We start from the raw sequence: 17,513 nt of genomic DNA on the forward strand, positions 1-17,513 counted from the left end.
TTCCACATCTCACTGTAGAGGAGGAAGAGATGGGAGGTGGTCGCTTTATGTGTTTATGTTAGAGGGAAGCAGTGATCCAAGGGTTTGGGGTGATCCTCAAATGCTTCTCTCATGAAGATATGGTGCACAAGTACGTGAAGGCAGAGGGGGAACATCAGTGTTTGTACTGTACAAAGGTTCTGATTTACTAAGTAGAATTATGGCTGTGCTTGCATTAGAGATACTACAAAGTAACTATAAGCTGTAATTTTCATAAATGTATCGGTGTAGCTACACTATGTAGACAAGGATGAATAGAAACAGCTCCCAATTCTTTATAGATCTTTGAAATCTTGCTGCAAAACCTTACATATTTATGTGTGTTTATGCATACATATTTGAAAACATTTATTATTTTCTGTTAATAGTTACATAATCTGACAACTGCATTCAGTATGAACACAGAACTGATTGACTGGCGCAGGTTCATGTTATCAGCAGCACAGCCTTGGCCAGTGCCATCTGTGACACAACTTCTCAAAACTCTCCATAACTTCATGTCAGTTGATGTAGCTGGATCAGGCTTTGTTACACTGGAATACTATAAGCAGGTGATAATTCTTTTCTCAGTCATATTCTCTTTTCTTCAGTAATATTCTATCGTTGATCTCTTTAAATGGAATAATGTATTGTGAGGTTTATTCACACTCAAACATTCAGCCTGCATTTTATATGATTTGTTATTTGAGGGTGGTTTCTAATGAAAATAATCTGCAGAAAATTGAAGGCCTGACATCTGTCTTATCCACTTATTATACTAATCAGAGTAATCAAGCTTTATTTTTACTTCCATTTCCTATTTGAGCCATAAACTAATGTCAAGTGAAAATAATTCCTATTCTAAAGCAATCATTTGATCAGCATTTTAACTACTATGAACTGTCTCTATTTAACTGACACTATTCAAAACGCTAGGGACAAAAAAAATTGCCCCAAACAGAAACGAGAATTTTAATTCGGTCTCACTAGCTCTACTTTGATTAAATATTTTGAGAATTTTTCCAGTAATGAATTTTTGCAAGTGAAGATGGTTTTTCATAGCTTGAACGCATAGGAAATTAAAAAATTCTTTGACCTATTCTTTCCTTTAAAGAAAGCTTCTATTTAAATCTGCTAGCCGAGCAAGTTTCTCAGGAAGCAAGTTTCATGACAAAAATACATTTCTTTTTCTTTAACAATGCTGATCTACTTTCACTTATCAAATTTTCACTTTGGATTTTTAATATTAATTAGGATGACTCTTAAAATTTGTGTTAGCCAATTTATATGTAGTTCTTCATATACACATGTATGCATGTATGCCCAAAAATTCACCAGTTCTGTCAGTTTGTATTTGTGTAGTGAAGTTATTTTGAAAATAACTGAAGTTATTTTCAAAATGTTTTAGATAAATTTCAGAGAATCTCTTTGAAGTTGGTTTTCAAACTGTATAGGATTAGTTTTCTTCCAAAATTAAATAAAGCTATATTAATTCAGAACCCTATCTGTTTCAGAACTTCTTTGATTAAATTAAAATTTCCAGCAGATCCCCATCTCACCCCCAGCCTGGCAAAAAACAAAACAAACAAAACAAAGAAAGAAAAATCCAAATTCTGCAAAGCCATAAAATCCACAAAACATGCAGTTGTATATGTTGCAATATTTGTCTACTTTTCTTTTTAAATTTGAGAATTTAAAAATAAGCACATTTAAGGCATGCAAGGCTGCAAATGAAATTTTTTAAGACAGAATCCTAATTAAAAACAAATTCAGCTGAGCAATATGTCTGCACAGTTCTGGATCAGAACTGCCTTAAAGTCAGCTCACGGTAAACAAGAAACTCTGTGCATTCAATTTGTTTATAGAACTGCCCTTGTTAGTTTTTCCCTAAGAACTGTGACTGAATTTGCAGACTTGTGCAGTTACTTAAGGACTAAATAGGACTAGAAGGTTCAGAAACACATAGGTAACTTTTAGCTGAAGCTACTTTTTCAGAAGAGACCTATATAGGTATGCACATAACTTAAAATGCTCGAGAGAACATTTTGGGAACATACAGAGGCTATTCCAAGTAATTCAGTTCAATAGTAATTAAGAGTCTGCACTGCTCTGAAGATCTTATTCAACAATAGCGACATATTGCAAATAAAAGTTGTTAATGTCTTTTTGTTAGAGAATAGAGCCTGAACTGTCTTCATTTAAAAATATCATGAAAATTCCGTATATCTGCTGTGTATTTGGAATTATTGCATTTACAGCCATTAAAAGAACAGTAACAGTATATTTTTTTTTATTATTTCAGTAAAATCTAGCCCTCTAATTTATTAAGAAGATATGAATTGTTTTTATTGCATTTTTAATATCAATTTAGGGCAATTTGTGTCAAATTTCATTAGGTCATTACTACTGCCATTTTATTCTAATTTCATGCTTGAAAAAAATGACTCGTTCTGTAGAACATAGTGTACTAGAGAATTAATGAGTCAGTGCAGATTATAAAAATAAGAACAATAGCTGAGTAAATAGTTTTCAACCACCCCATAGGCACATCATCTATCATCTGATTTATTTCTAGAAAGGATCTCAGAAACAACAAAAATTTTACTTTCTTGCTGTTAATTTGTCAGTTTTCCCTGATACCTTGCATGGAGAAAAAAACAGAAAAAAATCTTAGAATCTTTTGATTTTTTCCTATTTCATTGCCATGCTTAGTAAAGAAAGCACACAAAGATAACAAAATTTTGTATAAATATGATTGTAATAATTTGTCTGAAATATGGAAATGTAGCTAGTAAGATACTATCTTCATCACAACCTTTTAACGTCTACACTGAAAGATTGTTGCACCTTTTATTTAGTACCTGTGATTCATAAGATTACCAACTATTTGCAAATCTTATTTGCTCCTTAACTAAAACAGGGAATATACAAAGGCTTTTTAGAATTATATCTATAAATAAAAGTAAAGACGAACTTTATTCTCTGCTTTAATACTGAGACTTACATGCATGCAAAATTTTGAGAAACTTTGATTTACTGATTTTATATTACCGTCCTAACAAGAAACAATGACAAGCAACATTCGGTGAAGATAACAGGAAGAACCTTCCATGGGGAATTAGAGGTGCCCCACTATCTGCACTTCCGGTAGTAAACCAAATAGTGCTAGAGAACACCGCAAGGTGGTGGAACTCAATACTCCTTACTGTGAGCTTCTTTGCACCATTTCTAGCTTGGTTTAACAAGATTCAGATTATGAGCAAGTGAGTTTTTCTGTAGATAATATGGCTTTGGCCATCCCATCTTAAAAGGTAGGATCTGACAGAAGTCTTTACAACTACCTCATTCATTTACAATTATAATTTTCACGAACATAGTATCACTTCTATGCCACTCCACTTTCCATAGTTCTGAAATTATCTATCTGAAGTTGAAGGAGCTACTTTATTTGTTCAGTGTCATGGTGAAATTCAGCTTGATTAAATTCAACAGTTGAGCTCTTGGTAATCTACGTAGGTCACACTGAAAATAACACCTCTTATTTATTTCCATGGAAACTGCTTCAGATAAGGAGCACAATAACAACATGTGATAGAGCAAATTCTCATCTACTAAACAGTGTTTTTCAACATAGTTGCCACCACTAGATATGCATTCTCACCAGCAATGTATTAGAGCTTGACATGTTACACTCACAAAAATCTGCATGGCTGACCATAAAATGTTGCTGCTGCCACTGCTGAGAAGAACCACTTAGCCCTCATTGTGCTCACATTCACTCTTTCATCTACATAAACAGTCAGCAAGTGTTGATAAAATGAGTGCAATATTTTTCTGCATGGAGGAATTCAGTGACACACCTTTGCTACATACATATATCCATGTCAGGCACCATTCTGCCCCTCTGCTGCCCCTCTGCTGTCATCTGTTACACTGCAAAAAAAATGTAACTGAATGTCTGTCTCTTACAATTTGGGCCAATGTAATAATGTAGGAGGCATTACTTTCAGAGTGGCCCTTGTATTTTTAAAATATTTTTATTATTTTTGGAGCATGAAGACTGCTTAATTTTAATATGTGAAAATAAATGACTTTTTTTTTCTTTTTTTTTTTTTTTAGGTTGGCTTATGGTTTAATGGAAGTGAAGATCTAAGCATAACAAAAGATTGCACAGAACATTTACCTTTTGATAGGTTAGGAAATCTCTTAGAAGTAAGTTTAAAAACATAGCCATTTAGAAGAGACCACTCACTTTTCCAGCTCCATTCTGAGATTGCCCAGAGAGGTTGTGGATGCCCCATCCCCAGAAGTGTTTAAGGCCTTGTTAGATGGGGCCCTGGGCAATCTGATCTAGTACTTGATGTAGCAGCTGGCAGCTCTGCCTGTGGAAGGGGGTTGGAACTTGATGATCCTTGAGGTATGTTTCAACACAAGTTATTCTAGGATTCTATAATTCCTTCTTGGGTTTCCTCTTCCCTAATTGCTGCAATGCCTGAGTGGCTTTTGAGGTCAGGTGGTGGTGCTTCAGAATCTGATTTCCACATATAAAAAAATAATAAGAAATAGAGAAGGCAGAGACAGGAATCTATGAATTGTCTTTCAGTATTTTAAACCATAGTCAACTCAGAATTCCTGTTTTCTGTTGAACTGCATTAATTTTACTACACAGTGACCAGCTTTGTAAAGAATAAGAGAAAAATGATACCTATGTGTAAGCTCAAGAATATCCCTGTGGAAGTGTAGGTATAATTTGAAAATAGGAAGCAGTTTTTGAGCTAATTTGTTGTGATACCAGATTTTTTGAATTTCTTCTTGTTCTCTGAAAATCATCACTTGAGAAAGAGCATGTCTAGTTTATCCCAATTTATATAGCCTTCACTCATTTTTAATGAGTCCTTACTTTATTTCATCCTTTTCTGTACAGCCTGTGATTTGTATTTGATCAAATGTCATTTGTAGAAATTAATTTATGTATTTCTGCCCTTTTGTAGTTTTTCTTCAGTTTATTTGCTGATAGTGGAAGAGTTCCTGCACTGCTCAACTATTCTGAGATGTTACTTTATTTTGCTTCCCACTCTGATCCTTCTGAAGGTGTTTACAGAGCACTTAGTGTAGCTACTAGAACATATATTCACAGAAAAGAAGCGTCTCTTGTATGTGAGGTAAAATATTACAGTAAAATAATATATATATATATATAAATAAATAACGGTGGTGCTTGCAAATCATAGATTAGCTAGATTTCTGTAAATATTTGTGTAGTGTATATCTCCAACTCTTTCAAACAGTCCGTCTGAATTCATGGGAACTCAGAAATATTCCCACTGACTTGGATAGTAATACTCAGAAGTATTTTTCCTGAAGTCTTGAATTTTGCTTGTTAAATAATTACTAGAGTTGAAGATATTTCTTGGTAACTGCTGATTGCGAAGATGAACTGAGGACATTATTTGATCTAATCTTTGGCAATTATGTCCAGCTATGAGGCCAAAGAAGTAAGACCAAGACCATGATGTGACTTATGATATCATCATCAGGGGATAGATATAAAACTGATTTCATTACCATTCTTACTTTCTTTCCCACTATATGTTTCTTCGGGATACTTAAAAATACATACAATTTTGTTATTATTTTTTCGTTTTCCAGTTTGTTTATAAATCAGAGGAGTTAGTAATACTGAACCTAATACTAGATAATTGTCTAAATTGCTCTTAGAGTAATGGCGAATGTATTGTCATATCAAGTGAAGCTAAGCTTTTGAACATTTTTAGTGTTTATGGAATATGTTATTATTTTCCCATTTTTAAAGGACTTAGAACTGCCATTACTGCACTATATGCATCACCTACACAGTACTGAAGTATAATTCACTTTTTGAAACCTACTATACATATCTGTGTACCCCTTGGAAAGAACTCACTCCTTTAGATAATAAAATGCTTCATTAGTTCCAATTGACTAGAGTCAGAGGGAGAAATTTCAAAACTGTCAGTGGGTGAGTCTGAATATGAGAAAGTCTTTTTCACATTATATTTGTCTTTAAAAGTCAGACCAGTTATCCTTGGGGTACTCTACCTCCTAACCTGAAAGGCTTAGATGGAGAGCAGAATAAACCTCCCCCCTATTCAGGTGGAAACAGTTAAAGACCTTCTAGTCCACCTGAACTGTCACAAATCCATGGGGCTAGATGGGATCCGAGAGGTGATTGCCAAGCTGCTTTCTACCATCTATTAGTGTTTGCGGTAAACCAGAAAAGTCCTAGAGGATTGGAATCTTGCCAGTGTGACTTCTATTTACAAGAAGTGTTGTAAGGAGGATCTAGGGAACTACAGGCCTGTCAGCCTGATCTCAGTGCCATAAAAGATTATGGAGCAGATTGTTTGAGGGAGATCACAGGGCATGTTCAAGACAATGGGGGATCAGGCCCAGATGTCATGTGTTCATGAAAGGTGGGTCTTGCTTGGCCAACCTGATTTCTTTCTATGATCAAGTGGCCCATCTGGTAGATTAGGAAAAGTCTATCTTGTCTTCAGCAAAGCCTTTGACAATGTCTCCCACAGCATTCTCCTGGAGAAGCTGGCAGCCTGTGACAGGTACACTCTTTGCTGGGTAAAGAACTGACTGGAGGACCATGCCCGGAGAGTGGTGTTGAAGGGAGTCACAGCCAGCTGGTAACTGGTCACAACTGGTGTTCCACAGAGTACTGGGTACTGTGGGCCTGTTTGATATCTTTATTGATGACCCAGGCGAGGGATTGAGTGCATCCTCAGTAAGTTTGCATATGACACCAAATTGGCAGGAAGTGTCCATCTGCCTGGGGGTAGGAAGGCCCTACAGAGGCGTCTGGACAGGCAGGATCACTGAGCTAAAGTCAGTGGGATGAAGTTCAACAAGGCCAAATGCCAAGTCCTGCACTTTGGCCACAACAACCCCAGGCAACACTGCAGTCTTGGTGCAAATTTTCTGGCAGACAGTATAGAAAATATGAATGTGAGTGTTGGTCAATGCTCAGCTAAGCATGAACCAACACTGTGCCCAGGTGGCCAAGAAAGCCAATGGTATCACGTTTTGTATCAGAAATAGCGTTGCCAAAAGAAGCAGGGAAGTGATTGCCCCTCTGTACAGCTCTGGTGAGGCCACACCTTGAGTATTGTGTTCAGTTTTGGGCCCCTCACTACAAGAAAGACATTGAGGGCCTGGAGCATGTCCAGAGAAAGGCAATGAAATTGATGAGGGGTCTGGAGCACAAGTCGTATAAGGAGTGTCTGAGAGAACCGGGATTGTTTGGTCTGTAGAAGAGGAGGCTCAGGGGAGACCTTAATTATCCCTACAACTACCTGAAGGGAGGTTGTGGTGGGGTGGGAGTTGGCCTCTTCACTTGTGTAAGTAGTGCTAGAACTAGAAGAAACCACCCAAAATTGCACCAGGGAAGGTTCAGATTGGATATTAGCAAAATATCTCTCTTCTCCGAGAGAGTGGTCAAGCACTGGAATGGGTTGTCCATGGAGGTGGTTGAGTCATTGTCCCTGGGGTTGTTCAAGAAACGTTTAGATGTGATAGTAAGGGACATGGTTTAGTGGGGAAGTATTAGTGGTAGATGGAGTCTTGGACTGGATGGTCTTGGATGTCTTTCCCAATCATGGTGATTCTATGACTCCATGATTCTGTGATTCTAGGAACTTAGTATTCTATATTCCTGTGGAAAGTTCTTGATCTCATGATGTTGGATACAAGACAAGTTGTTTGTTTGTTTGTTTGTTTGTTTTTTTGGTGGTTTTTTTTTGGTTCTGTTTTGTTGGGACTTCTATAAGTTTATAAGTAACTGTACATCACCTATATATCAGAGGATCCTTTGACCACATCACAGATGGGAGGGAAGTATTTGCCTCCAGTCTAGAAATAACAACATGTATCTGAGGGACAAAGTTTATAACCCATTCAATGCAAGAATTTAGTCTTACTGAGATACCCACTCAATTTGTTAAAATTGTGAATCTGTGCTATGTCTTAATATATGTCTTCTGGTGTATTATACAGACAATTTTTTTGCCTACTTCATCTTTGGAGAGTTCCTTAGTAAAATAGAATTGGATGCTAAATGAACAGTTGTATGTAGATTCTCTTTATAATTGACTTTATAATTGACTTCTGTAAATTGTCGAGTTGCACACTTTTAATTTTTTTTTTCTAATACCACCTGTTTTATACATATACAATCCTTTACAATCCTGTTGAGTACTACAGATATAACATGAATTAATAAAACCCCATTTCTCTGAAGGAAATGAGAGTTTATACCACTGGCTTCAATAGGGCCAGCTTTTCATGCAGGATTTTCAAGAACCACAAGGGGGCAAAAAGTAAATTATGAGTTGATACTGTGTCATCTTTGATGCAGCGTAGTTCTATCAAATAGAAAGACTTAAATACCTGAAGACATCCAAAACAATATTCACCTTAAAAATATGAACCTAAACTATTGTCTATCAGTGGTTGCTTACATGGTATGCAAATCTCCAAGCTCTCTTCTACTGGAAATCCAGTAAATATTACGAATGGAATATTCGTCAGCGGAACAGAAAGAGCTACCCAATTCATTACCAGCTTACCACTGAGATTTTAGTGGCTCTTGATAGGAAGTTACCTAAAGAAATTTAAATTTAATAATAAAAATGAGAGAAGAGCAGACGAAACACATCCTAGAGATTTCCATTACTTGTACTGACTTCAAATGCTTAGCTTTTAAGCATGAAAAAGGTTGCTATTGGACTTGTGCCGCTATTTCATAAAATGTTAATGGTTTTCTGGGAGTGCTGTACTTAAGAGCTGATGTTTTTATATTCTCCACTGCTAAGTATTAAAAAACTGTCTCAGTAACTCTGCTACTTCTGTACTGTAAAAAAAGGAAAAAAGGATGTATCAAAGGTTAAGATATGCAACATTAATATGGCTGAATCTCAGCAGTCTGTTCTTTGTAATAATAAAAAAATGTTATATTGAATTAAAAGCTATTTCCTATTGTTCTTAGTGGTTGTCCTACACAAAATGAACTAATCTAGACAGAGTGACTTTTGTGAGGACCTTTCTTGTCTTTATGGTCAGAAATGTCTTGAGTGGTGTTTTGTTGTTGTCTTTTCTTCAGTTTGGCCACATCTAATATTACCACAAAGATATCTCACGGCTTGTTTATACTGTGTTCAGTTTAGGGCCCCTAACTACAGGAAGGGCATTGAGTTTCTTGAGCATGTGCAGAGAAAAACAATTAAGCTGGTAAAAAGACAAGCAAAAAAAGAAGGAATGACTGAGGGAAAATGGGTTGAATAAGAGGAGGCTGAAGGGAAACCTCATTGCTCTCTACAGCATCCTGATAGGAGGCTGCAGCCTCTTTTTTCAGGTGACAAGTGATATAACATGAATAAATTATCTTAATTTGCATCTCAATTTGCACCCGACTAACCTAGGGGAGGTTAGTTTGATTATAGGAAGAACTTCTTCATAAAAAGGATGGTCAAGCATTGGAACAGACTGCCCTCAGAAATGGGGGAATCCCTATCCCTGGAACTATTTATATTTATGGGATCTAAGTTATGTGGTTTAGTGGTGGGAACTTGAAATTTAAGGTAAAGGTTGAACTTAATGATTTTGAAGATCTTTTCCAACCTAGATGATTCAGTGAATTCTATGAATTACTAAGTTTACTCTGACATAAATACAAAAATAGAGTTCTTGGTAGAGTGCTGTAACTATTATAAATTGTAACTATGAAGTATTTTTATGTTTTGTTATTCTGGAAAAAATAAATTTCTCAGAGGAACATTGTCAATATTCTTGGAAAAAGCTGCTTTTTCAACTTCTATTGATGTCACTGTTATAGATATTTCTAAGCTTTCAGCATCTATTCCTTCATCTTATAGTTCAGTGGATAATTTTATATATGGTGATCGTTTTTGTTTTGCAAGAATCGAAGTTTGGACATATAACCAATTAATCCCTAATAAATGTCTAAATGAAACATATCTTGCTGACAGACTATCACTTTATGTTATGCTTGTCTTATTTTCTTAGACTTTTCCTTATACTAACACAGAAGAAGATGAAAATGAACTCTTGAATTATAGAGGTGAAGGAGTAGTTTCACTGGCAACTCTGCTCAAAGTGTTTCGTGATGGAGGAAGTAGGGATGAAGATAATCATAGATTTAGTAGCCTGGAGACAGAAGGCAGTTATGATAAGGTAGGCTGGCGACTCAAAAGATGTTCTGTACCTTACGTTGTATGTTACAGAAATGCCTCTTGTAATTTTTTGCTTTCCCCTAGATGGTTTTTAAGCACTTAATAAATTTAACATATACTGTTTTTTCTTAAAGCATTTCATAAAAATATACAAAGAATTGGGCAATGAAGATCTGACACCTCTTCCAGTTGAACTCCTTTTGAAACACCCTTTCATTCAAGAGTTGATTAAGAAGTACCAAGGGTACAAACTTCATGTAAGTACTGCTTTCAGGAACTATGATCTTTCTAGGTAGGCAAATTGCAATTTGCATTATCCTAGAAATGTCATTAATTTGGATACTGTCAACTTGCAGCGTAGACCAAATTACAACATTGCAGATTGTAGATTAGACCAATTGTGTCATTGTCCATGAAAATTTTGTCCATCAGAGGGTGTGCTTAAAGAATCATAGAATCATCATAGAGTCATAGAATTTTAAAATCATAGAATCACAGAATGATTTCAGTTGGGAGGGACCTAAAAAAATGTTTAGTTCCCATCGCTCTGCCATGGACAGGGATACCTTCCACTACATCTGGTTGCTCAGGGCCCCACCCAACCCAAGAATCGGCCTAAGTGGGAAGACAGAATGCTACATCATTACTCCCCTTCTTTCTATCTTCCCTGGCCCTTTTTATTTAATTGTATACACTTTTCCTAATTTGAACCCTTTTTTCCAAGTTCACTGAATTTCTCATAGGCCACAGAGTTTTTTGAATGAGCTCTTTGTTCTATACATTATCCATCTTAACAAGTATTCTTTACACAAACACTTAACTAATTTAGTATACTGCAATCTCCTCATAAAAAACAAATATGACACAACCAAAAATAAAACTTAACAATGCTGTAAATGAGTAATACTGTATGTATATACACTGCTATTTACAAGGAGAGGAACTTTTTTTGAAAATCTTTTCACACAAACCAATAACTGAAAATCAAGAGCACAGTATTTATTTTTAATCAAGATTCCTAGTATCCCTTTAAGAAGGAACTATTTTATATGGCTTGAAGAGTGACTTTTAGTATATATTTAAAATTTATTAGCTAAAATATATAACCTAAGTTGTTTGTGGCTGGTAGGATATATTTAAAGCACAATAATAAAAATTGTCACTGTATGTGAGAACCATCATACATGAATCTGAGCAGTTACTGAGGGTTTCAGAGTGCATGCTCAAGCCAAAAGCGATTTCCACAGCTTTTTATTGAGATATTGGGATCATTTAAGTAATACATTTTTTTATTGATCTGGAAGACTCATTTGATGCTTGTGCCTCCTCACTTGACAATTAGAAAATGCAGAGCTTTAGTATTGATTTGTTATGCTTAGAACTTCCTTTTGTAAAGATTGATACTGAGATGATCTCAAATATAGCGTTCTATAGTTTCTATGATTAAAAAGACAAAATCATGTTTCTTGACTGCACTGGTAAATACTGACTGCTATTAGATGCCTGAAATCAACATTTTCCATCTTACTTTCAAATTCTGACTAAGTGGTGAAGAGTTAAAGACCACAAGTTCTTACTCAGCTTTAAAACAAATTGCTATATGTACCAGCAAACAAGCCAGGGGCCACTGTTTTGTATGGGATAGGATTCTGGTCAAAAGCACATGTACTTCAGGAGAAGTTTTCCTCTGACAATTCATAGAGATACAGTTGGTAACTTTTTCATTCTGAACACAATTCCAGTATAAATAAAGAATATTCTTAGCATCGATTACTTTTCAGAAATTCTCCCGAGACTATAAAAATCTCCATAAAATTGAAATCCACCACAGTGCTGTTATTTTGAGATCTTTTACAAGATAAATATAGCAAAGATAGGGTGTGGTTTCTAAAGTCAAAATGTTTCTTCCACTTCAGTCATAAATACTGGAAATGCTTTGCTGAAAAACATAAATGAAATATTTGGGTTAGAATCTGTAAAATTTGTGTTGGGACACCAGATTCCTTTGACCTTCTGATGACCTGTTCAGTTCTAACTATAGGATCTCTGAAAAAGTCTATAATCTGCAGGTAACATATTGATTGTTTTCTGAAGGGAATTTGTTGTTTCAATTTGTGTATCTTTATCTGTGGGATGGCAACAATCTGCATAATGATAGCCTTCCTGTGAGCAAGGATGCACTGCAATAAAGTAGTCTGCAAGATATTCTACAATTCTTGATGCTTGCATTAATCCATTATTTTCAGTTATCTACATTCTTATAATTACTGTGGATAACAAGATAGTTTTAAAAAAAATGTTTATTAATATCAACACTTCTATGCGTTTAATGCTATGTTACATTTTTTTTTCTTGCTTTCAACTTCTGAATAGTACAGTTATCATTAGTTCCTTTTAAAAATAAATAAATAAACCTAAACTTAAAAGTTGGGAGACCATGCTGTATGTCTATAGATCTGGTTTTAGAACAGGGCCCTGTTTTAGGCTTCAGGCTTCTATACTAGTTATGATATTATTTCTGCTGCTATTATTGTTGATTTAGTTAATCATTTTGATAACATTGCCTAGATAATCACTCCAATCGGAGTCCATTGTGTTAGGATTTAGGATAATGTATAGTGAATATGTCTGCCAAACATTCAATTGATAGTTGGACAATTATTGAAAAAAAATCTGCTAATACTCACAGCAGCCATTTAATGTTAGAGAACTCAACAAACATTCAGAACTCAACTTACCATTTCCCAGAGTAAAAACATCTTCTTACTCAGGCAGAATTGATGCAGATTCTATTCAGTAAGGCCCATGAGGAAGAGCATTAAATTAGTACTCAATACTTAAGGCTTTAGGGGAAAAAGTGTTGCTGAATCATTGTCTGCATGTAGGTTGTAGCTGTAATACTTAGGAAATCTGAGAAACCTTCTTCATGTGGTGTCCCAGTGTGCAATGAGGAAGAAAGTTTAACAGTGTTTAAATACCTAGTCTAAATAAGAGACCTATGTTACATCATGTATTCCATCAAGTGGAAGTGCAAAATATGCATGAAAAATATTGCATTTCTGACATAAAAGTGCTAAATATATCTGTTAATGTAACAGAAGAATTTTGTTTCCTTCATCTAACACAGACATATTAAATCCATGGGTGGACTATTTCACCAGTGTTTTGAGATTATTCAGTTCTGGTTTCCTTTGCAAGGTTATTAGTTACATAAAGTATATCTGGCCAGACAAAACTTTATATTTAACACATCCTTAAATGCTATTCTATCAATCTCTGTTCTGCATGAGATTGAAATTTTTGATCATGTCATTCTTACTGTCAGACTGTTTTTTTAGTATGTATTTCTGTGACATTGCTAGAGTGTAGATTTCCACTTCCCACACACATGAATACAACAGCAGTATTGGAAATGACTAGATAAATAATTTGCTCCATGATGATTAGTCGTAGCTTTCTCAAGCTTATTTTTTACAAGAACATATGCTTATGTTTTGTATTTAAAAGATGCATAATAAAATTCACATTCTGTCATGCCAGAAGCACTATGGTTTACTGAGATCCTTGTCTGCTTTGTGTGGTAATGATAAGGGCTGATAGTGAACTTGCTGAAGTTCCATTTGCTAACATTTGCTTTAGTCAACCGGAATTGAAAAGTTTTTTTCTGACTCAATGTACAGAAGTAGGCCTCCTTAGAATCAAGTATTTTTTAGAGTCAAAGATAAATGGTAGCACTGCCCTCTAAAACAAAGGACAGGCAAAATAATCTTTTATTTCAGTTGTTTGGTGTTCACTGAAATGTTCCTCATAAATTGCAAGTAAAAAGAGGCATGATTTAATACAGCAAGTTTATGCTTTGGGAAAAAAAAAGCTCTATCTTTAAAAATAGGCACAAAATACATATTGGAATATGTATTTGAATTTAATTTATTTTATGGAAATCCTGAATACGAGTTATTCTTTTAATGGAAAAATGTACTTACTGACAATAATAGAAAATTTGAGAAAATTAAATCACCATTAATATTTGTTGTAAACATTTGGCATATTAGCTTTTTAAATCACAGATTTCTTGTTCATTGCCGAAGTGAGGAAGATTTTGCTAATACAACATAATTGAAAAGTGACTAATCAGCACATTATAAATAATGCAGTACTGCACAAAAATCTAAGTCTGTAATGTCTGCAGGTAGGTGTGTTTTTCCAAATGTTGCAGTTACTTATTTTATTGTATTTCTTTGATATGTGAGCACCTGATTGAGCTGTGCTGTCCCTGCTCATTGCAGGCGGGTTTGACAAGATGGACTTCGTAAGGCCCTTCCAACTCAAACGATTCTATGATTCTATGATCAGTTTGAAATCTGAATATACAAAAAGAAACTTCATTGAAAATTTCATCTCAGTGTGTTCTGAATGATATTTGTTAGTTCAAAAAACAAATATTCATTGTTCAAAAGTTATTTATATCACTCTTCAATGATAAGTATAAAGAGGTCCTTAGTATTTCTGCTTACTTTGAGAACCATTTAAATATACTTTAGTTTCATAAAACCACATGAAGGCCTCGTCTCAGTGATGTGATGGAGGTGTCATATACTCTTCTAGAATTTGCCACAAAGAATGTTCTATCTGCAGTTGCCACTATATGGTTATTTTTTCACAAGCATGTTAAACAAGCTAAAGCTGAAGGATAGTGCTGGTTTTTGTGCCCTTTGGGAGGACATTTTATGTAATTAGAAAAAGTGTGATCTATATGTTTTCATTGAAGTTAGCTTTTTCTTGGGCTCTTCTAGCCTCTGATTACAATGCTAATTCTAGTTTGACAGGCATTGTTATTTAAATTTTTAAGGCAGATCAGGCTGTTACATTAAATGACCTTTTTAAACTTTTTGTTTTCCTTTTCTTAGGATATTAAATTCTTCCTTCAAAGAGCTGAACAAGCACAGTCAACTGATGAGAAAACCACATGTAAAGACAGTGATGTATGAAAACCTGTGGTTCATAAAAGAATTTTTTTTTAATTTATGCAAGAAATGAGTGCTAGATCTCTACTCCTCCCCCCCACAGGAAAGATTTATTCATTTATTGCCACAAGAGTCAAATCCTGAAGCACTTACACATTTAGATATTCAAAAGTTATTACTTCAAATTAAAAAAAAAAGAAACAACAAACAACAACAATAAAAACATCATTATTTATGAGTTTGTATTAAACAACCTGATATAAGTAAGTTCTAAATAAAATAAAACTTGTTTCTGAATTTAAGCAGAGATGGTTCTGTTACTAAAAAATGGTAGAAGAATAAAATACATCATATTCTTGTAAGTGAGCTAGTGTATCTATTAAAATTTTAACATATCTATTAATTAATTTTCTTCTTCTTCTTCTTCTTCTTCTTTTTTTTTAAACATGTGGCAATTCACAGGGAACAGCCACAGCATGGGCTGGGCTGGGCCATGGGCTGGGTGTGCCTGGGCTACTCCATTTGCGTTTCCACATAAATTCGGTAGTAACTTGGATTTATTTTATTGTTTCACATAATTCTATCAGTAATCAACCAAAATTCAGTTTAAGATTGTCTCTGTACACTAAAAGATGGTATATACAGCAAATACAAATGGTAGGTTTTCATGTGTGATGTGTATCTGACTAAAAATTTCTATGGCACTTGAGAGGTTATTGCATTCTTTGGCAGATTAAACAATCTTAGTGAAACTCTCATTATTTACTGCTGAAGTTATTTTATTTTTCCTACATCCATTCCGATTCTTGTCGTCTCTCTGCTAGAAATCGTTCTGGGGCAGTTCTCATAGTTTGCAATCTGACACCCGCCCAAATTTTTGTCTTCTATTACTTGCTTAGAAACATGATTAATAAATAAACACATCAAAATGCCTACTCATACCAGGACACTGCCTTGTCATTCTGGGATAGTTTTGTCTGCATTTTGGCAGCATCCTGGTAACAAGCGCACCAAACATTTAACGCTTCCTTTCTCTGGCTTGATTCAGCAAAGTGCTCAAACAAATGATGCTCTCTAAGAATACGAATCATCCAGCTTAAGTCTGCTAACTTGTAGGGAACCACAAACCTTTCTTGAGAAATGCTTTCTGCACAAAATACTTTAACATTTTTATTATTCTTTATTATTTTTTAGCTAAATATGCTTGACATACTATGGAATTTGCATAACACGTGTTGATATTCCTAGAGAGGACTCTAAATTTTCTGCTTGAACTATAAAATGAGTATGTATATAAAAGTAATAGCAGGATGCAATATAGAGAAACTGGCATAGTAATAGATGATGTCTAGAAGATCAACCTCTAAAATATATTGTTTTCTGTAATGAAAAAATGATAGGCATTTTGTTAGATTTTTAAAGCTTCCTGATGTCAATGGTAAGTTCTTTTTTTTTGTTGATTTTGTTCAGACAGCCAAATTTTGAAAGGAAACTTGATAGACTAGTGCAGCAGATCAAAGCATCCATATCTAAATTCAGAATAGAACTCATAAAGCTTACACTCCAGGCAAATAGTGTTGTATTTCTTCAGTCTACGTGTTTTGTGCTAACCACACTGGCACATTGTAGCTAAGTACTATCTTAGAAACAGATACAACCCTGCTGTGCCTCCACAAACCATGTTGAAACCTCAACATCCTCGTTTTACTTACAACAACATACTGTGTGATGCATACAAATCTGCTTTTCACCAGAATAAATTATTTTCATAGCACATGTAACTCAGTCAAAATTTCATTGTATTTTATTCTCAGTGTTTTTGAAACATTACACATATATACTCATACAAGATTCTGTCTTTTTTCACCTCTGGTGAAAAATACTATGTGACATAAGAAATTACTATGCAGTTCTCTGCCTCAGGCTTGACTTAGAGTCTTTACTTATTTTTGCTTTTGTTCCATATTAGTTTCATTAATAAAAGCCAGTTTCAATTACTTAGTGTTAAATTCTAACTTTACATACTAACGTTCTCCATGTGAAAATAAAAAGGCATTCTTTTCAGAAAGGCTTGCCCAAGATATGTAGATAACAGTGAGTTAAAAGGGAACTTCAGCTACTAGAAATCATAAATTGCTCTTTCAGAAAGGATTCTTAAAGGGTCACTACTTTGTCATATGCTGTATATTTTATTGGTGGCCTGAAATAGAAAGAAAAATTATTACCGATAAAATTTGAGAGTATGTATGACTTCTGAAGCAATGCTCAATAATAAAAAGTGAAGCATGGCAAAGTA

The 17,513-nt window shown here is 34.7% G+C and overlaps 1 protein-coding gene across 1 annotated transcript; it reads left to right on the top strand.

Moving 5' to 3' along the window:
* The first annotated feature begins 3,326 nt into the window (after positions 1-3,326).
* LOC109363881 (sperm flagellar protein 2-like) lies at positions 3,327-16,780 on the top strand. The gene is made up of 4 exons (XM_085213966.1): positions 3,327-5,180; positions 10,087-10,254; positions 10,388-10,510; positions 15,161-16,780. Exons 1-4 carry the CDS (start codon positions 5,070-5,072, stop codon positions 15,239-15,241), a joined length of 483 nt encoding a protein of 160 aa, XP_085070092.1. The 5' UTR covers positions 3,327-5,069; the 3' UTR covers positions 15,242-16,780.
* Positions 16,781-17,513: the final 733 nt, after the last annotated feature.

This window comes from Meleagris gallopavo, chromosome Z, assembly GCF_905368555.1.
Source record: "Meleagris gallopavo chromosome Z, MGAL_WU_HG_1.1, whole genome shotgun sequence".
Classification (NCBI taxonomy): domain Eukaryota; kingdom Metazoa; phylum Chordata; class Aves; order Galliformes; family Phasianidae; genus Meleagris; species Meleagris gallopavo.